Here is a 21,853-nt window from a genome sequence, read left to right as displayed (position 1 = left end):
GTTAATAATAATAGGTGTTACCCAACTTTAATAGACCCCTTCACGGTTCAATGTGCTGTTTTTTTGAGGGGCAGGGCTTAACTGGATGCAACATATCTGAAACACTATAGCCTGTAAACAGCGGTTACCATATTTCAATGGACTGTTTGGTCAAGTATAAATAAAACGCATATTTTAGAGAATACACTCACTCCCTGAGACCGTGAGCGTTATTTCAAAAAGTTGACTCTGACTGATGAGACTGTATTCACTGACCCCTACACTCTCACTCACTGGATGGAAGATTTGACCAAAAGATTTGACAGAGGGGACGAAATCTGGTCTGTCTTTATCAAGTGAAGCCTCTCCAACAAAGATATCACAAGATGTAAGTGGAGCCACTGTGGAGGGAAACGTAGTAAATGCAACTTCTGCTTGGACACCCCTGAAACATGCAACCAATGTTGCGTTACCTAGTGGTTAGCATTAGCATATACATATGACAAGAATCCCCTAAATAAGGATTAACTTAACGTAACTGATGATGCATTACATATTAATCTGACCTGATATGAAGTGTGCTCGTTGTTGATGTCTGACTCTCAATCCTTTCTTTTAATCAGTGTTTTTAGTGTTTCTGATTTTTTCGGTTTTAGCACCGAAAATGTGGCAAGACGACATTTTCACAGTTAAAACTGAGTGTTAGCCTTTAGCGTCCCTCTGTTTTGCCTCCAGCTAACATTGTGACGTCACAGTGACATAGGCCATGAAGGGGTCTAGAATGAATATGTCTAAAATCATTGAGATGATACAGCTAAAACTTTTCCCATACAAGATATTTACACCCGACTCATTTAAGAACAAGGGTGCACTGTAAGGACAGGGAAACCAAGTAACTGTTGGGGGCGTCATTGAATAAAAATAATAAAGGGGGTTCCCTTTAGATGACTACCTACCTTTTGGGATAACGACGACTATAAACCCCCTTAAATCTATGCAGACTGTACAGTGTATTGACAGTACCCCCCACCCCAATTAAAAACACACAGACTCACATGGTGTACAAATTAAACACTTTATTAGAAAATTATACATGTAAACACTAGCTGTAAAATCAGCTAACCAAGAAAGCCGACTTTCTGTCTCTTGTTCCCCAGACTCTCTTCCTGCTGCAGCAGCTTCATGAGCGGAGCGTGAAGGGCCTTCCCGACTCGTTTTCCCGCCTGCAGACAAAGAAATACTGTCTGCAGCTTTTTCTCCAGATGAGATAACAACCTTTGTCTCTATTAGGTCAAAGTCAAATGCGTCTGTTTTTCAGTTAAGGTGACAAAAATAAAATCGTGCACGCGGTGAGAGGAGGCCAGATGGCTGAGGAGGAGGCCCCGACTCACCTCTGTCATTTCAAAGATGCTCTCCGGATCCAGGCTGCCTCCGCCCACCTTCCTCGTGCAGGTGACCGTGCCCTTGTGCGTGACAGAGATGATGAGGCTCGCCACAGAGCAGGCTTTCTCCTGCAGAGTCGCGTCCACCACGTGCCGGTGACCCACCTGCACGAAAAGCAGTAAGCCCATATGTGTTTCTCTTTGTGTTTCATAACAGTCTTCACTTCAGAGTATTGGCAACCGAGCTCACCTTGCACAAGGTCACAATACAGGGAACGTTTTCTACGTTGAGCCTCATGCAGTCGTAAGGGTCGTCGGACAGCTCGATTTCCTTCCCTCCTTCCTCGTCAGCTGATATGTGGACTCTGGGAATCCTGTCGGATCACAATTTCAGATCACAGAATAATTTAGTGTTTAAATACAACAAGCCATTCAGAGGAATGAAGGGACAGCTTTGATTTAGAGAGACAATCATACAACCAAACAAATACTGACTTTGTGTTGAAGAGAGCCGCCTTGATAGCGACCGAGATGGCATCGTACAAGTTTCCGTCGCACTGCAGGAGCTGCGGAAGCGTGACAACGTGAGAGTTATTTCAGATGAGTTAACATTTCTTATCATACAAGCTGTCATGTGTTGTATATATTTTCTTGTGAATTCTATATGTCTCATAGATAATCTAGGGATACAACTAATTAATATTATGGTACATTAATCTGTCAATTAGGCTCTCTGTCAATTAATAAGCACTGTGTTAATTCCCAGAGACTTAGGTTATGTCTTAAAATGTCTTATTTTAGCATCCTAAACAGAGATATATCACATTTATTACAGTAGAAGGAAAAAGACATTAAGGAGATGAAAACAGAATCTTTGGTTTGAGTTGAAAATCAAAATAACTTTAGATTAATTTTCTGTTTAATCAACCAACTGTTTTTGATGCCCTTAAAGGCCACGCTGAATTTATGATAAGCCTGGCATCATACAGTGAAGTGAAATTAAACAAACGATTCAAAAGGAAAATCACTTTTGATAGGTCATTCCTCAAATTCGTTCATGTATTTAAACGAACAAGAAGCAATAGTCAATATGTGCAGCATATACACAAAAAATGAGAGTGGGATTGTAGCTTTGTGAAGCCAGAATCAGATGCTACCGCTCACCAGTACATCCACGTACAGCACCCAGCAGTGCTCTCCAGCACTGATACAGAGGCTCTTCAGATCCACACTGTGTTTGTTGTTGAAGACTTTGTAGAGGGTGTTACTCAGCTCCGTCCCCAGCTCCTCGCCTCCTCTGCCTTCAAACTCGGGGGTTGCATTGGCCGAACTAGCGACAGAACGAGGGAAAGCAAGACGACCAACTTGTGAGGTGAGAGAGGATCATTTTGAAAAAACACATTTCTTCTTGCTGTAATGGGAGAGAAGTGAGGTAGAGGAGGTGGGGAAAAATAATCATGTTTTTTTGTAGTATCATAATATTTACTCCAACAAGGAGTCCACACCTAGTGGGATAGGTCGAGGCTTATACAGAGGAGACAATACAACAGCACCTCCTAGTGGCAGGGTATCCAATAAAAAAGTAGCACAACAAAGTCACTACAGTAGATGTGATTTTTACAACACTCTATTTTTTTGGACATTAGCGAAAATGTGGAAAATGTGGAAAATATCATCATACATCATGATCATAGATCACGTCAACACTAGAAAGTAATATTTATTATCACTAACTAGTTGTATACAAGAGTGCAAGTTGTTTTGATAACACATTTATGGCCAAGCCTATAAACTAAGCCCAGTTTCTTAAATCTACTCATTCTTATTTGACACAAGACAATAAACAAAACACCTACCAGTCAACAAAGAACTCCAAGTAGCCTTCGTTTGGCAGCATGGGCCTCGGTTTTCCAATCTCAGCCTTAATCCCAACTAAAACTGCCGTGTGCCCCTTTAAGAAATTAAAAGTTAGTCTGTCAGTCCTAATTATTTCACAATAAAGGACCCAGTAGACATTAAACAGGCTCGTATAAGTAATAATTCAGTGTATGTGTGTGCAGCAGGAGGCGTTTGACATGATGTGACAGATGTTTTTGAGCATCTTCTTTGACTGAAAACAAGCCAACATGTTGCAGGACTTCTTCTGCATATGCTGACGCTTGTCATTACCAGAGTGACTTTGGCTGATCCGTCTGTGTTGGACACCACATCAGTCTCTATTTCCATGTGTCTGTAGTCCTCGCAGCCCCTTCCATCCACTCGTAAGTCGTCCTGATGACCAGGAAAAACATACTGACACAGGATGCTAGTGCGAACGGAGCTAGCTTGGCACTAGCCTTAGCTGGAAGCTAAATGACTCCGGTGACATTTATAGAGAAAATTCAACAACCATCACTGGGTGGAGTATTTGTTAAAAACTTACCCTTATGCCATGTAAGATGTAGACTTTCTCTGCCTCGCTAACTTGCACTGTTGCCATATTGTATTAACACTTTTCCCACGCGTGTGTCTGTCGCTCGACTTCTACGTCATCAAAAGTAGACGACACAAAACAATCGTCTCCCGGTAGTTTTATTTAAAAATACACACTCGTTTTTATTGTTTTTAAATTAAACATAACTTATTCTGGCATATTTCTCTTCAAACATTCTACGTTTACATTTTCTTCCTCTAAAATACTGTCTGTCAATTTTATCTACGTGCATCTTGTACTGATGTATAAAGGGGGTTTGTTTGCTGCTAATATTGTTCTTTCACAGACCCTGGGCCAGTTTTAACAGATCATATACTACTTTCTGTCTTAAATATGATGGATTTAAGTGTGATGCTGCAGTGCTGCGATAACTGTGCATTGAATTATAAGTAAGATTCTGGGGATTAGCCCTCAGTTTAGACTTTCAGGAAGTTTTGACCATATAATAATTATAATAATAAGATTTTTTACAGATTTAATCCCCAAGGGGAAAGTATGTTCCCACTGTATGACCCGTCCATTCCTTCACGCAGTAGCATGTACAGTTGGGGTAGTGGGCTGCAGCCTTCGAGCAGACCATGCCTGGACGTGTTGTATATTTTGAGCAAGCAGAACTTAACTTGGTTATCGTGTGTCAAAAAGAGAAGCCCTGGTCTCATAATTGAACCCCGTCTGGTCATAAATCAATCAAATTTTGTCATACAACTACAGATTGTACCAGTGGCATAAATAAATAAATAATAACACAGGCCATGCTGATTGACTGAATAGGCCACACAGTGTGTCTAATTTTGTTTTTCTGACATTTCTCTGATAATGAAAACGTTTATTTTTCTTTTTTGCTGGTTTGAAGACCTTCCCAGGATACTTAATGCCTCCTTTAACAGTCAGACTAACAAAAAGACAACTGGACGGGTAAAATTAATAAATAATACAATAATAACAATCACAGGTTTTGATATGATTTGATTTGAAAGTAATGAAAGTATTAACATATGTTTATATTTAATAGAGCTTTTACCTCATAGCAAAACTACAGAAGTACATTGCTGCCACATCAGAAAAAAATTGTAATAATAATATATACACAATCATATTGATGGATAAGACCCAATACACAGATACCACACTATTTAGATTCCTTAGAAAATTATTATTATAGATAAATAAATGAATGAAAGAACCGTTAAAGAAACAGAATGATTTGGTATTGGCAAACGAAAACTACACCAACACACCCTTGCACATTTTGAAAGACATGATTGATTGATATGATAAGATTTTTATTCATCAACAAGCTACAACAGAAATGTGTTGTACACATTTCCTCGTGACCTCTACGTGTAAGTCTCAAAGCAAAAAAAAAAAAAAAAAGGTGAAGCAGATGGATAATCACCTCTAAGGATACAACTAACTCATATTATTGTGTGTAATGGCATAAGAGTTAATTCTGTGATATTTTATCTTGAGAATCATGGGCTGTCTCCAGCACCCCTAATATATATATTTATATTTTTTAAAGGTTTCTTTATGATAAGATGATATAAACATTCACATGTTGAGAATATTATGTTATGCTTGCTTTTTAGAAGTGGTGCAAAGAAGAAGAAAACAAGAGTAGTATGTTGGCTCATTGTGCAGTTTAATTGAAGCGCCTGAATGAAAGTGTACCTGACAGACCAGACTCAGGGCTTCAGCCTCCCTCAGACAGAAGGTGGTATCTTACTTCCTGGTTGGATCTGCGTTGTGTTGTCCTGCCGCCTGCAGAGCTTTCTGGATCTAACCGAGTACTAGCAACCACCGGAGCACAGTGCCAAGCCTCACCCGTCCCCCCCCCCCTCCGGCTTTAGTTAGCATCTTATTAAGCGAATTAACACCTCGTCGAAACCGAAGCGAAAGCGGAACCCTCGAGAGCGGCTGCCCGGATATCAGTGCGGTTAGCCGGGATTGAGCTAACCGAAGGCAGCGGAGGGGCGGACAGGAGCTCCCAGGTCCCTGAGTTTGAACTCCCTTAGGCTCAAAACTACGTGAGGACTTCAAGAAACTTTGGTTGACAGGCGGAGAGAGCGAGGTAGGCTGTCTAAACCAGTGGGAAAATGACTCTGGTTGTGTGTGTGTATATATATATATGTATAAGTGTTTTATTATGAGCATTTAAAGTGTTTCCAGCTGCCACCTACAAACATCCTGCTCTGCTCCAGCTGCCTGAGTCAACTTCCTGGTAGGCTTCATGACTTCTACAGTACACCTTCCTCCGGTTAATTTATTACGTCCACTTAATTAATGTTATAATAACTGCCTGTCATTGTGTTGACCCATCTTTAAGGAGGGAAGCTTAAAACCAGGCTCCTTAAAACTGAGTCCTGGACACATGTGCACAGACGCAGATCAAGTTATTCAACATATTCTTGTCTTCTTCTTGTTTGTGTGTTAAACTAAACCAACAACAACCACAATGAGTGATCTATTAATAACCTACACTGGGAACGAATCAGCTGCCATCTTTTGTGTCTTTCATCTGCCGATATTTGTCCAAGATTCTTTGTCTTCTGTGATCACAGCTCATTAACCTCTGATTTTAGATATTAGATTAGAGAAATCAAGACATTTTAGGATGTAAACATAGACTTTGTAGAATTATATGAGTATTTTTTACAATCTAAACTGTTTCAAACAATAGAATAGATTGTTAGTTACTGGTAAACCTAACTTAAAAATATTGTGTAACTAGTAGGAACCGATATATCTTTAATGAAACAGATGCGTCTAAACACTACAATTATATGTACAAAATAATGTATACATACATAAGTGTTTGATGCATCCGAAGCTATATTGGCAAAGGTTGAGGGTTGTACTGTGCTTTTAACATAATTCAAGACATATGAACTAACTTTTAGATATCTGTATAGAAATCTGTATATTTATACAGAATTTGCAGATAAGTAGCATTGAAATAAACCTTAACTCAAGTCACTTGTGAGTCGTTGCTATTCTAAGTTAATTTGTTTTGTGCAGTTGTATCACTTTAGACATTAAATTATTAAATAGATTGGCCTGAACAGATCTTAGATTTTAAATAGTTTAAATATTAATCGATCAATTAGGTTGATTGATAGTTAAAATTATCATTTGCTCACTAAAAATGACTCCAGGGCCGCAGCCAAAGATGATTTCTGGATTTTCTCTAAACATGTTTTTTATTGAATATCAAAAAATCTAAACGTTAGATGAATTAATTTACAGATTCGGCTCATATCTGTGTCTTCACTCACCATTAAATCAAATCACTTTCAGGTTTGGGCACCGGTTGCTCGTTTAACTTCCTGGTGATCTGGTTACGCAATAAATTCCTCTACCTGTTCAGAAGTTTCAGTCTCATTTCAAACTAAATGGTGGAAGAGTATCATTCATATCCATGTCAATCTGTGCCTTTTGTTGATTATCCTGTAGAGGAATTAACCGATCAAGATTAGCGCCAAAGTTAAACCACAGTATCTCCCTCACCGCTTATCTCAACAGGAGGTCAGATCAGATCTGTCCACACCTCATGCTGCCATCAGTTGCTGCCACCGCTCGCTCACTTCTCAAAGCAGCAGGGTATTGAACATACCCATAAATGATTGATTGAACGCGCTGCGTACATTTTACACCGAGCTCGCGGATACATTTTCACGTCTGTAATCTTAGATCGCCGTGAGGCCAGAACCTCTTCCACTTGTACCCTTTTTCTTTCAGTTGACTCATTTAGAGAAGGCGTTGCTCTGTGTATCTAAGCACAATCAAGTCAGACAGTGGGTTTCATTGTGGAAAAAAAAAAAAAAACAGTCATTCATTGGGATAAATCGTAAGAGTCGCTCTAAAAAAGAAGCCATTGACTTAATGAGGTCTGGTTCAGCAGTTAGTTTCACTCCAGGCCTTTCTTTAATATACATTCACTCTGGTTTCTATCTGCATTTATTGGTTAACACTGTTGCAGTTAACAATGACACTAGCAGCTTTTTTATCAAGCGCCGACCCCCCCACCGAAACTAGTTCGACTTGATCTCGGATGTGATGAGTCAGATGCGTACTAGATACAAACTGCGGGCGAAGACTTCAAAGTAAACACGACTTCAGTTTGTGCACCAACGGGCTGAGGGGGCTTCAGGTTATGGTCATTAACCATCCCACCAGCCTATAGGAAATAAAAAATGTGATCAAAAGCTACACGAAAACAGATTTTTTTTTTTTTTTTAACTTCACAAAAACTGACAGGAAAATCTTGTCATGTAAACATTATATTTTTCTGTTACCATATATTAATGTGAATATATTCTACTGTCAGGACTATTAATAGCTATCCTTTAAATTGTCTATCTAAATATATTAAATACATACACTATTTTCAAGAGGTACAGGGATGATGGAGGTGTTGGGTAGAACTAAATGTTAGGAGGACATTGCATTTATTTTTATTTATAATGCCCCTTCTTTTTTTTTTTGTTTTTTGTCTGTGTATGGGTGTACGTACTGTATGTGAAGTTGTACGTTTATATTACACATATATTTGTATATGTTTGTATACACTTATATATATTTGTATGTGTGTTTGTTTTATGGGTGGGCATTAGCAAGGACTTCACGATACGATGCGTATCACGATACTTGAGTCACGATACGATACATTATTGTGATATTATGATATCGCAATATTCTACTTAGTTCACAGAGAAATTTGAAATGCAGCTTACATGTACATCAGATGACAGTGGACAAACTGAGTAAAAAAAACAATAATAATCCAAATGATCCACTTCCAATTTATTGCACTTGTACAGAAAAAGTGGTGGTGGAGGTCCGGTCGTTTGCGATATGTTGCCATATCGATATTTCTTCCCACTCCTATTTGATATTATTGTGTTATGTGAATATGTAAATTAGATTTATCTTTATTCAATTCAACGTATGAAACTAAATCTAAGTCAAAATCAAAGTATCAGGCATTGTGTCTAGATATATTTAGACACGGAGAAGGCTTGGAAGTTTATAAATTATACTTCGTCCCACTCCTTCATATTTAAAATAAACTTAAAATCATGCAAAAAAACCCCCCAAAAATCAGTTATATTCATATATTCCTAGCCAGGATGTAATTATTTACTGTAGTGTTAAGAGATGCATAAATAAACAGCAATTTATGGAGGAGGAGCTCATTAGAAATACTGTATTTTTATTTATTGTCACATCAGACACTAATATAACAAAATAACAGAATAAAATAAGATTATATGTAAACAGACGGGGCATAAAGAGGCACCTGAACAATGCACTGACTGGAGAAAAACACACGTCCTGCAGTAATCCCTGATGAAAGTGGATCTCCAACATGGCCTCCCATGGCCTCCTCCCAACTCCCACGGTGCTTGATGGTGACAAGCGTAGCGAAAAAAGGTCAAGAAGCTACGCAGCAGTGTTCACGTTCACGCTCTACGTTAAGACATTAATCCATATAAAGGCTTCTCTCTCCCGGTTGTATTCATTTATTTTTGACTTCTTTCACTGATGGATATTCCCAGTTGCCACTGAATGCAGCACACTTAGCATGCAGGTATACGTACGTGATGCTGAACATTAGTTTTATGACGTCACATTGTTTTCATCCTGATGAAGCTCATGTCCTCTGGGACCACCACAGTCGTTGGCCGAGCCCTAATTTATGCAGACGCACTAGTGAAAGTGAGACTCATGAATGTGTTTCAGTAGAGAGAGTGGCGCCCGGGTCTAACCATCCTGCAGGAAGGAGCTGATTTTATTCCAGTCTGTTTTATGTGCACATAATACTCAGACCTTTTTTGTTTTTTTTTTTTTTTTTCCTGACATTTTGGCCCCTTTGAAGTCACATCATCTTTTTATCTACACTCGCTCAGACCTGCTCCATTGCTTATTCATGAGCCTCGTCTCCAGACAGAGGTGGATACACTCAATCCCAGTACAGTTCAGGACTGTTGCGTGGGGTGTTTTGTTGAATTTTTTTTTCTCCACTTTTAAGGCCGGATGGTGAATTACTCTCTCATGTCTTTAATGCGAGAGGAATCCAGGTGGATTGTTTGAACTTACGGGATCCGACCAGTCGTGTTCGTTCCTCCTCCCGAGAATTCACCCGAACCTTATTTGCTGATTCATCCCGTCTTATTAGGTTCTGTGTTTCTTTTTATTCCTTGAGGATCATGTAGTTGCTTCTGTTGGTGCGTTTACACCGACTCTTAATTGTTGTGGGACTCCGCTCTAGCTGCTATCAAAGCAACGCAGGCCGAGCTCTTATGTATCAGCCAAAATAAATCAATTAAGACATTTTCGAGGATATTTTCTGACGTTTTATGAACTGAATTTATAAACTGCAAGGTGACAACAACCCACGCACGATTTGGATCCTTATTCTCTAAATCCTTTTTTTCCGTCTTTCATTTTCTTCCCATCGCTGCGCCCCCCCTCCACCTCTCCATCTGCCTCTCGTCTCCCCTCGCAGCATGCGGTTGGAGCCACGGCCGCTGTAGGATGAAGAGCCCGGCGCAACGCACCAGGGACATCGAGCGGCAAGCTGGCTACCTGAGGCCCGAGCACTGCGCCCCCCCTCCGCCCCGCACCGGCGCCGACACCATGTGGTTCATCCGCGACAGCTGCGGCATCGTGTGCGGCATCATCACCTGGTTCCTGGTCTTCTACGCCGAGTTCGTGGTGGTGTTCGTCATGCTGCTGCCCGCCAAGAACGTGGTCTACAGCCTCTTCAACGGCGTCATCTTCAACGGCCTCGCCTTCCTCGCCCTCGCCTCGCACGCCAAGGCCATGTGCACAGACCCGGTCAGTCAGACTTTAACTAGCGACGGCGCACAGGCCGTGACACGTCTTTGCACAAACTGTTTGTTCATTTCACAATCTGTTCCTGCAGGTATTATCTCGGTATGATAGTGTTTCATTAACAGGTGTAGTTCAAAATTGCTGCTGCATGAAGTTCGTATAAACTGCAATGCATTTTTTTTTTGCAGCGATTTCAGTAAAAACTGTTTGTCAGCATTTATCAGCTCCAACTCTAACGTGAGCCATAATTAGAGACGATGGGAACACACCAGCAATCAAGTATAATTTAGTCACTTTAGTTCAAGAAACGTTGCTTTTGAGCCTCTGTCAACACCCATATAATATATGTCAACACCCATATAAGAAAACAAAGTGGACGCCGTGACGAATAAATGACATAGATCAATACGGATTAAGTATAAAGGGAGGAGCTGGGTGGTACCGTGGCTAAATATACTTTCATGAGACGCCTTGAATGACATAGAATAACTATGAGCTGCTGAATCCGGGCTTGTGAGTTTCTGAGTTTTGTTTTTCTGAGTGACTAAACAACAGCTCTGCTGGATGTGTACACCTATCTTGAGGTTTATCTTTTGGGAGATGACCGGATCACTAGGATTAAACAGTAGGGGTGGGAAAAATACCGAAATGGCACTATATCACGATACTTTTTCTTCCAATACACTGTTGGTTTTGAAAGTTTTAATAACAATTTTAAAAGAGAGGAGGAAAGGAAAAACCGGCATCACCACTTTTTCTGTACAAATGCAATAAATTGGAAATGTAGTGGTGCTTTTGATTACATAAAGGATCTCATTATTTCTCTTCATTTTTGCTCTTTGACTTGTTAGGTCTGCAGTTTATCTCTTCAGAAATGTACACTCACTGGCCACTTTATTAGGTACACCTTGCTAGTAAAAGGTTCCACCCCCTTTTGACTTCAGAACTGCCTTAATTCTTCGTGGCATACTTTCAACAGGGTGTTGGAAACATTCCTCAGAGATTTTGGTCCATATTGACATGATAGCATCACATAGTGGCTGCACATCTATGATGCAAATCTCTCGTTCCACCACATACCAAAGCTGCTATATTGGACTGAGATCTGGAGACTGTGGAGGCCATTGGAGTACAGTGAACTCATTGTCACGTTCAAGAAGCCAGTTTGAGATGATATGAGCTTTTGTGACATGGTGCATTATCCTGCTGGAAGTAGCCGTCAGAAGACGGGGACACTGTGCTCTGATCTCTGACATCAACAAGACATTTTCATCCACACACAACTAGATCAGCAGTTTATGAAATACTCAGACCAGCCTGTCTGGCACCAACAACCATACCACGTTTAAAGTCACTTACATCCCCTTTTCTTCCCCATTCTGATGCTCGGTTTGAACTTCAGCAAGTTGTGTTGATCATCACTACATGACTAAATGCATTGAATTGCAGTCATGTGATTAGCTATTAGCAATTGAACAGGTGTACCTAATAAAGTGGCCAGTGAGTGTATATGTCAGATTCTAGGTATTATTCTCCGCTTGGAGCCAGCACTTGTATGTAAGTTCTGACAGTATAACAGACAGAAAATTCAAACTTTTAACTGAGAATCCTGCCTCTAATGGCATAAAATATATATGTTTATCGCAGAGAAAATCACAGCAAGACTCCAGCTGTAAACAGATCTTCTTGTTAAAAGATTTTTCTTTTCTCCTGACACTTGTGAAGGACTTTTGCCAAGGTTGATGCAGGTCAAGGTTATGAGGAGCCGACTATGGGACATATGTTGTACATGTATAATACCAAGTGTAACTCTATACGTTATGCATCTCCTCTATGTATGTGTTTATGTCAAATAAAAAAAATTTGGTATATGTCAATATACATTTTCCTAAATTTCGACCCAGTCATATTAAAGTCTCAATTCCAAATCCAATTTTATTACCTTCAGTATTTGCGTTATTCTCTGCTGTTCTACCACGGGACCTTGTGCAAATTAAAGTAGAGCCATTCCAGTGTCATAAGTTTTCCACGCTGCTAGATTAATCCTGACTCTGTTATTAGTTTACTTTATGTTTTTTCTTTTTTTGTCTGATGAAGCTAAATGATGCATCGCACCAAGCTATTTCCATTTATAAGGACTCCCACGGCCAAACCGAGTGAAAAGCAAACGGTGTAAAGCATCTGTAGTGACAGAAGGCGCATCTTAATTCCTCATCGGCTTTTCTTTTCTCTCTCCTCCAGGGAGCCGTGCCTAAAGGGAACGCGACCAAAGAATTCATCGAGAGTCTGCAGCTCAAACCGGGACAGGTGGTGTACAAATGCCCCAAGTGCTGCAGCATCAAGCCGGACAGAGCTCACCACTGCAGGTACGGCGCAACGTGGGAAAGAGTGCACACTCCACACATTTTAATACGCTGAAGTCTGCTCCTTACGGGAGGAGAGTCCTGCAGCGAACCTCCCGCTGGGAACTTCTGTGTTTGTTCCTGCGCCGGCTCTCCTGCCTCCCCCCCCAGTGTGTGTGTTTTTTTGTGCCTTTTTTTAAAACGGCTTTTCCCTGCAGACTCTGCAGCTTGATAATAAGGAGTTCCCTCTGTGGCTGCTCGGTGGTTTCACTGGGATCTCTAGACAATGAAAAGTGCAAAAACACCGTGGAGTAATTGAATTGAAAAAACCAAGTGACTCACTTTGTCTCACAGCCACGCATGGGTGTCAGTTTGAATGAAACAGATGATTTATTTTTTTCTTTTTGCTGAATATCATGACTCATTCAGATAATACAATGCAGTGACACTTATCTGCAAAGGCTCGTAAGATCAATATTTTTTTTGGCACTGGCGGGTGGATTGTGGCTTTCTGCTTCGCTTCGTCATCGGATAAATTACAAGTTGTCTTTCTTTACTTGAGTTGTTAAACTGCTGCGGTTCTTCTAGATAAATACTCAGTGAATCATGCCGCTAGGAGCTGGTGTCCCATCTTTTTACGGCTGCGTGTTGTCACTTACTCGCTATATTACAGTATATTGGTGCACCTCTCTTTACACTTTTCCTGTTTGCCTTCATTGTGCGTCTGTTTCCTCACAGTGTCTGTAAGCGCTGCATCAAAAAGATGGACCACCACTGCCCCTGGGTGAACAACTGTGTCGGAGAGAACAACCAGAAATACTTTGTGCTCTTCACAGTAAGTCATGATCATATCTTATTATATAGAATAATGAGGTCAACACATGTGGGCGATTGCGTAAACTTGTTGATTTGCGTGGATTATATCGCAGGCACAGTAGCTTCATGGCACGTAAAAGTAACACTCTTAAAAACCACAATGGTTAACGAGAAGAAGTGGAAATGCGGCCACTCTGTGAGCTACCAGATGCTAATATTCGCAGCTAATCGCTAATCTCTCCCGGGTAGAGATGTGCATACTGTGTGTGGGTGTGTATCTGGACTGTTACACAAAGTTTTGTCTGATTCTTTTGGTGGTGTTCAGTTCCTGAGGGTCATCGAAGTCAACAAAGACTCTTTAGAGCCGTGCCTAATGGCTGCTTTGGCAACGCTGCTCTCCAGTTTGCTTTCCAACCTATTGATTCATAAAGTAAAAGACTATTTTAACATGTTTTAAGTGGATGAAACAAACCTCTGCAGATAAATAACACACCCGCTTTTCCAATTACAATCCACACAAGCCACTTAAGTTAAAAAATACTCACACACACTGTCTTTTATAATCATTTTTTTTTTTCATTCATAGATTTCAACGCCCAATATTTTGTTGGTTTAATAGTAAATATTGTGTAGATATTATGTGTTGCAGTCTTAACTATCAGGCTATCTTGTTTATATTTTACATAAGCATGAGAACAGTGACTTAATACTGTCTGACTTAAAAATAAGAGCCATTGCAGTTATGTATGAGGACTATACTAATGAGCATTTTGCTGTTTGCTTATTTCCAGATGTACATTGCACTGATATCCTTGCACGCGTTAATCTTGGTGGCCTTCCATTTCGTTTTCTGCTTTGAAGAAGACTGGACAAGTGAGTATCATCCTGTATTATAGCAGTTAGTTTAGTGTAGAGACCAGAGGTTGCTGTATTCCCTGTTCCTGTTTGTTTCTTTTTGTGTGACACCTAATTTTAATTTTTGCTTTGACCTGTAATACATTTGTTTTATTAGTGTTATAATGTTTTGTAGCTTCTATTAAATATATAATCTCTTCCTCCTCCAGAGTGCAGTAACTTCTCTCCACCAGCAACCGTCATCCTCCTCATCCTCCTCAGCTTTGAGGGTCTCCTCTTCCTCATCTTCACCGCCGTCATGTTTGGGACCCAGGTCCACTCCATCTGCTCCGATGAAACGGTGAGTACACGCAGCGTCGCACCTCTGTTCACCTCCTGAAAACTGAAAGTCAGGTGCATGAAAACCATTCCACCCCTACTACTGATTGCCTCTAAGCAAGTATGCTGGATAACTAACGGCTTTGTGGAAAATGTGCGGATAAGGACATTTTAGTTTTATCATCACACAAGCAACCGCTATTAATGATTTAATGGTGAAGTTTGTCTTGAAATTCGTCTATCTTTTTAACCATCTCGTTCAGGGAGGTTACATTTTGAAGTTTCAGATTGGTCTGTAGGTTGTGTGATGCAGCTGGAGCAGAAAACCAAAAAGCTGAATTTCCTAATTCAGATCATAGCTTAGGGACAACAAATTGTTGTATGCATGAATGGAAACTGATGGAATGATACTTATGTGGGGCAGAGACGCCGTAGCCTACGTATGTAGCTTAGCAGGTGTGAACCATTTATACTTGTCAGTTCCTTTGGTTTGGCTCGTTCTGTAAAAACTCTAGTAGGTGCTGTGTCTTTTTTGCCATTCGGGTTATTTTTTGTTTCTGCTTCCTGCTTCACTTTCAACAATGGCGAACAAAACTGACGCCTAAATTTCACCAAAGTCGAGTCTATTACTGCTTTCACATCGAAAATGCAGAGTTGACGAAGGATTTTCAAATTCTGGTCGACCCGCCTTTGGTGTGCTTTCACATCGACAGCAGTCCCGGGTCTGACCTCCTGTGTTTTCCTCCCTCTCATCGTTTTGACAATGTCATCATCACACATTTAAGTACGCCAAATCTCCTCTTCTCCATAGATGCAGAGTGGCTCGCAGATTTCACGGTTTTGCCAGTGCGTTGCCATGGTTGATAAATGCCATATCGCTATAGAAGCTGTATATAAATGCAACTGCGGGTGTGCAGTTCATATCATGATTCATAGGGCTAATTCACCTATGCGCTTCCATTAGCGATTTGTTTGATTGAAAGTGGACAAAAGAGATCGGTCTCTTATGGGAGTAAAGCAGAACGTTGCTTCTACAATGACACAGTCTGCCAGGTTGTCCAGTGACAAAATCAGAAAGTGAGAGGCGGGTACATCAACGTCATAAATGTAAATTAGGGGGTCGATGCGGCATTAATGTTGACATTGAAGCTGAGCCGATAAAATCCCAGGTCGATTGAAAGGTGTTTTGTGAATGAGCTGTAACTGTCGTCATGCGATACTTCACTTTGAGGAAGATGAACTTCAAACTCCTTCATCTGCGGTGACAGGGAATTGAAAAAAGTGTTTCCATTGCACTTTTGCAATAATCTTTTATATCTAGAGAGCGTGAAAGTGTTTTAGCATTAGATATTTGAAAGGTTTTTAGAAACGTAGGCGTTTCCGTTTCCTTTTTTTCTTTTTTTAATTGCGATATTTCGGTTTCGTGCATTTCTAGGGGTAATGGAAACGCAAGACGTGACAGCTCTTGCGCTCTCTGTTGCCATAGCTATGACGTCAAATTGACACAGAAGCATAAACCGTCTATCAGAGACTAACCACGTTGAGGAATCCAGTGGTTGATATAAATGAACTTCCAACTTCATCTACAATCAGTGCTTTTAAATGGAAAAAAAAAACGTGAAATTGGATTCCTTTTTTTTTTTTTAAATACTAAAGGATTTCCCAAAATAAAATTGTAATGATGAAGGATGACGGCTCTCAGATGGCGCTTGCTATTGTTCACCTAATCAGAGCACAGATATAAGTAGGAGCAGGTAATTCACTTACAGTCCCCCAGGTGGGATGAGATTAGTGCGCTTTCTGCTCAAACCACCCACGGCCATGACTCACCGTGTTATAACGTTCACTACAAAGATCATCTATTTCAGTCAATTTCAGTCTAATGGGGCCTGCAGCTATCGACCCTGTCAGTGTACATATTGTTTGTTTGTGTGTAGAGCTCATACTGAACATCAGGAAATGAGTCACAGATTAAGACCCGTGAGAAGAAAACTAAAGAATTCAAAGCATTAATCTTTTTTTTTTTTATCCCGTTGTTGTTGTTGTTGTTGGCACATTAATATTTAAAGGCAGCTATGTGCTCCCAGCTGACGCAGCCCATCGACTCTCCTTTGTTGCAGGGTATTGAACAGCTGAAGAAGGAGGAGAGAAGATGGGCCAAGAAGTCTAAATGGATGAATATGAAGGTGGTGTTCGGCCACCCGTTCTCTATAGCCTGGCTGAGCCCCTTCGCGACGCCCGAGCACGGCAAGGCCGACAAGTACCAGTACATCGTGTGAGCGAAAGCTGGAAACTAAGCTGAACTCTGCAGCTGCGAACACAGACTGATCAATCCCACTGTGGATCAGGAACTCCTCTTTACCACTCCTCCTAATTCCTTTCTGAATTCTTGATATTTCAGGGTGTTTTCATGTAAAGTTGTTTCTCTTCTTTCTTTCTTTTTTTTTTTTAAATGTTGTAATCTTATTTTCATTTTCCTCTCTTGGTGCTGCGCGAGATTACCTACGTGTAGCTGTGGAACAATCTCGACAACTCGACAAGAAGCACTTAACAAGAGTTGGCAAATACTACACACACACACAAACACACACAGAGACTGAGCTCTGCCATCACTGGAGAGAAAATTCCTGCAGTATGTCTGATCATTTCTGTACTTCCAAGACTTAACGTCGCACAAAAAGCGGCACAGCTTTCCGGTGCCAATACGGACGCCTGCCGTTGTCTTCCTCTAAACCCTGTCACGTGCTACGCTTCGTTTTTTTTGCCGTATTGTTGCAGTAGTATTTTTCAGATTTGCCTTAGAACAGTGCATTAGCGAACAGTGCTTTTCTTTTTCTATTTCTATTTATTTGCCTTAATGACATTTTGAGTTTGTTTCATCCTTTTTTTTTTTTTGATGCCAGACAGGTGGATTTGTTCAGGTCTCGGTTGTTTTGTGTCGATTGTAGTAAACCCCCGATTTATCTGGCAACACAAAGGACGCGAGAACAAATCGGGTATCAGGACAGTTTGAGACACAGAGAGCAGCGATAACGTCGCAGAGGCCAGTTTGAGTTATAATCCTGAAGATTTAATTTAATTGATGACTTACTGGCTACATTTAGCAGCTTTTCTTTTTAATCTGCAGCTGGACAAATAACCTAAAACATGAATCAAACTAACTACAGTCAGCTTCAGTGTCAAGAAATGACAGGAAATGACGTGATCATTATTCATACAGGTCACAGAAAGTCAAAGAGAAAGGCAGTTGTGTAACTGTTTACGATAAGACCGCCTACGTGGTTTTTCCCCTGGAGGAAACGTTGCATTAGGAGTAATTTAACACGCCACTGATTCAGCATCGGAGGAGTAAACAGGCTGATATCAGTGTGATAAAAGTGCATTATTGTACATTACACAGATGCATCATTTCCTGTGAATCCCTCATAAATGCATAAATTGATCTGAAGCTCCACCACCAGTCCTCTCTGATATTAATACTTGAGTTTATAGTGAATTTGGTGGAAAATTGCACGGGTGAACCAAATAATGGTTTACTGATAACACTTAGACCATATAAAATATATAAGAGATCATAGAAATCTTAAGGATTATAACTTTAAATCTCCAATTTTACACTTGTCCGGTAACCAAGATTTAACTTTTAGGCTCCGTCAGAGTTAAAACCAGCCTCTTTTACTTTTTTTTTTTTTTTTTTTTTGACAGCTGTTCATGTTGTTGTTCGTGCTTGACGACCGTCACCAGCTCCGACTGAACGTCAGGGAATAAAGCAATACAGCATTGCTCTCTGAATGCACTGACCCCAAGTGCAATTCACTTGCTGTCAATTGATGGAATCGACTCGTGCGTAATTCACTCCGTCACAGGTTTCCAGTTTTGAGCCTGACTGGTGGCAGGATGACGCCTTACAGGGTAAAAAAAAAAAGAAAGAGATGATTCACGTTAAATGTTTTAATGTTCAAGAGACCTGAAAGACTAGAAATGCATGTTTGGACAATAAAAGGCTTACGTTGGTTGAAACTACGCCTCTTCTGAGCAATTAACACTAAAAATGCCTTTGTCCTAATGTGTTTGGAAGCCTTAGTAGTTAATGACATGTTTATTTAGACAGTGAAAGGACTTGTTGCCAAATTTAAATCTTAACAAAGGGAGAGTTTGAAGGAGCCGTTTCAAGAGTGAAACACTGTAAAGACGGATGTTTTCTGAGGCTTTTATATGTTTTTAAATCATGACCGTCACGTGGGGATGCTACAGGTTTACACACACAGTGCACCAGCTTTCTTCTTCTTCCTCTTCTTTTGTTTAATGTGTTCTGCTCGGTCAGGTATGAAAAGTATGTGTTTGAATTGCTATCACCACATAACTTCTTTATTTTATTTTATTTTTTTCTCTTCTGCTTGGGTATTTCTTGAAAGGTGAATAAAATGAATTTATGAATATGACACAATGTTTGGTTTAGATTATATCAGGACATTTCCTTTTTTACTATGAATGAAATCTTAATTTATCAAAAACGGGAATGATACAATTTTGATTTGTCAGATTGAAAGAATAATGGATATTCCTCATTGTGGAAACATACCCTTATTATTGTTATAAAAAGAAGAAAATAAAGTCCAGTGTTACCATTAAATTAGAACAAATAATATATCCTATAATAAAATCTAAGGACGATTAAACCATATATTTGAAAAGATACTTTTACTTTTGTAGAACTACCATATTTGTCTTGATTTAATATTTTGCCAGTTACCATTAACTTAACCATAAAATCTAATTGTTCTGTGTATACCCTCTATAATTTACAGATCAGTGTCAGGAGAAATATTTTCACCATTAAATTCAAAATGTGCAAATTGCGCAAATGTGTCTTTTGTAATGTAGAAAATATATATACAAAGAAAAGTTGAAAGAATTAAAATTTAGATTCAGCATCTTTTTTTGAGAATATTTTTATAAATCCTGGATATTCATATATTTACTGTTAAAAATTTTGATTAACTTCCCTCTATACTTATATAGATTTTAATAACAGACTTTATCCATAATGTTAAAACACTGCAAGTACGGCATTGATGCCTTTTAATTTCTTCGTTATAAGGACAGCGTGTTCCTTCGATAGAAAGTTGAACATCCTCATCTAAATGTATCAATTTAACTCAATAGTATGGAATAAAAAGCCTTTAATGGACAACATTATATCCATTATTATCCTCCATGTAATGTTTCAGCCTGACTCCTTTTGTTTTTTTCATTTTAATGGAAGGCAGCGAGTCTAATGGAGTGTAAGGTTCACTGTAGATGGAGGAGCTTGAGGCCAACTTATATACAGTAAGCACCCTCTTCATTAGACGTTAGACTAGATGAGAACAACGTCTCCGCTTGTAGGAAAACACAGACCTCTTCATATACTCTGAACATCTTCCCACAACAACACCACAACAACATGATCGATGGACACGATGTTTGTCACATGAGCTTTTTATTTAATAATTTAACAGTGTTTCCTCTCTTCGTTGGAGATGGCAATTTACGCATCCTTTTAAAGTGTTTCCTATTAACAGAGTATATGTACACGTTTACACAAGTTCATTTCACACGATCTATAAGACATTTTATGAATAATTTATATCACAGCAAACAAAGTCTCATCAAACTGTCTCAATTTGCGTTTAAAAGAGTTTAAGTGACAAACTGCGCTATTATTTCCACTGTTTGCGAGCTCTTCTGATTTAATTTTCAAACTCTTAACACTGAAAAAACATCGTTCTCTTCTACCAATTTGAATAGTATTGATTTAAAACACGTTCTGATACATTTACAGATGTTTTTCCTCTCGTAAACGTGACAGGTCGAGATCTACATGACATTTCAGGGGTTTTCTAATGTCTCTGTGTACACCACATCTTACAGTTTATGTGCACGCACACAGAAATACATCACGCTCAGTGCCATGCTGCTATTGCAGAAGCTCTGACAGGTCACGTTACAGTGAGACTGGGTTCACAGGTGGGTAGTTTACTCTCGTATCATGCCATCAGCCGGAGAGAAGCCAGGCACCGAAACTTTTTCAGAGTCATAAGCAAACAGTGTAGATATTAAGTTTTTAGATATTAAAACGTCAGCATTCACTTTCTTGTTTAGAGTTAAATGAGAAGAACAATACCATTTGCGTCTCTATGGTTAATATAAACGCTAACAAACAGTTAGCTTAGTATAATAACTGAGCCATTGAACTATAAGTCAAAAATGTAGGTAGCTTTGTGCCCGATTAGTAAATGTTTTCCAGTTAGCTTAGCTTAGCACAAAGGCTGAAAACAACTGGAAACAGTGAGCCTGGCTCTGTGTGAAGAACCACCTCTAAAACTCACTGTAATTCACCAAAAATCAAGCTAGCTGTCTAGCTGTTTCCCCCAGTTTCCATGTTTAAGCTAAGCTAACTGCTAGCTCCGGAGCTAGCGTGAGAGGGTTTTGGTTTTAAATATTTACACACTAGCCTGGAAGCCAACCCAAATTTTCCCAAACTGGTCTGGAGTCGCTCCATTGGGAACTGAGAAGCTAAGAGTGATATTAATTGTCTCATCTAACTCTTGTCAAAAAAGTGAAGCAAACTTTCCCAAAGTATGTTACTGTTCTTTACAGTAATGCAACACACCAAAGGGAGTCTATAACATGGAGGCACAGTAACTGAATTCACATATGTTGCCGCGTGTACAGCCCTGCCATGAAACATCACCCAGCCGGCCTTCAATATGATATATCTTTATGGTGCAACCTCATTGTCACTGCAGTCACATTAACAGGGATGCATGTAAATTACATGATGCAAAACCTTCACAGCAGCAGTTGGA

At 39.8% G+C, this 21,853-nt stretch overlaps 2 protein-coding genes across 3 annotated transcripts; one reads left to right on the top strand and one right to left on the bottom strand.

Annotated features, from left to right (window-relative positions):
* Positions 1 to 1,040: 1,040 nt before the first annotated feature.
* On the bottom strand, positions 1,041 to 3,937 carry exosc7 (exosome component 7). The gene is made up of 8 exons (XM_047605623.1): positions 3,784 to 3,937; positions 3,531 to 3,632; positions 3,218 to 3,312; positions 2,526 to 2,691; positions 1,857 to 1,927; positions 1,612 to 1,735; positions 1,371 to 1,526; positions 1,041 to 1,202 (listed from the first exon to the last, which is right to left on the bottom strand). The coding sequence occupies exons 1-8, from the start codon at positions 3,838 to 3,840 to the stop codon at positions 1,098 to 1,100; spliced, it is 876 nt and encodes a 291-aa protein (XP_047461579.1). The 5' UTR covers positions 3,841 to 3,937; the 3' UTR covers positions 1,041 to 1,097.
* On the top strand, positions 2,691 to 19,444 carry zdhhc3b (zinc finger DHHC-type palmitoyltransferase 3b). Of its 2 annotated transcripts, none has more exons than XM_047605622.1 (7): positions 2,691 to 2,733; positions 10,343 to 10,674; positions 12,913 to 13,037; positions 13,752 to 13,848; positions 14,621 to 14,702; positions 14,894 to 15,024; positions 17,123 to 19,444. In XM_047605622.1, exons 2-7 carry the CDS (start codon positions 10,372 to 10,374, stop codon positions 17,279 to 17,281), a joined length of 897 nt encoding a protein of 298 aa, XP_047461578.1. In that variant the 5' UTR covers positions 2,691 to 2,733; positions 10,343 to 10,371; the 3' UTR covers positions 17,282 to 19,444. The 2 variants fall into 2 exon arrangements, with proteins under 2 accessions (XP_047461578.1, XP_047461577.1); XM_047605621.1 differs by lacking the exon at positions 2,691 to 2,733 and adding an exon at positions 5,531 to 5,905.
* Positions 19,445 to 21,853: the final 2,409 nt, after the last annotated feature.

Source organism: Mugil cephalus, chromosome 14 (assembly GCF_022458985.1).
Source record: "Mugil cephalus isolate CIBA_MC_2020 chromosome 14, CIBA_Mcephalus_1.1, whole genome shotgun sequence".
Lineage (NCBI taxonomy): Eukaryota > Metazoa > Chordata > Actinopteri > Mugiliformes > Mugilidae > Mugil > Mugil cephalus.
The sequence above is the reverse complement of the archived record's forward strand: the minus strand, read 5'-3'. Positions and strand labels throughout refer to the sequence as shown.

Coding starts and splice junctions, on each gene's coding strand:
- exosc7 (XM_047605623.1), bottom strand. CDS start 3,840: ATGGCAACAGTGCAAGTTAGCGAGGCAGAGAAAGTCTACATCTTACAT. Junction 3,313..3,530: donor GATCAGCCAAAGTCACTCTG/GTAATGACAAGC, acceptor AATTTCTTAAAG/GGGCACACGGCAGTTTTAGT. Junction 1,527..1,611: donor GTATTGTGACCTTGTGCAAG/GTGAGCTCGGTT, acceptor CTTTTCGTGCAG/GTGGGTCACCGGCACGTGGT.
- zdhhc3b (XM_047605622.1), top strand. CDS start 10,372: ATGAAGAGCCCGGCGCAACGCACCAGGGACATCGAGCGGCAAGCTGGC. Junction 10,675..12,912: donor AGGCCATGTGCACAGACCCG/GTCAGTCAGACT, acceptor TCTCTCCTCCAG/GGAGCCGTGCCTAAAGGGAA. Junction 14,703..14,893: donor CTTTGAAGAAGACTGGACAA/GTGAGTATCATC, acceptor TTCCTCCTCCAG/AGTGCAGTAACTTCTCTCCA.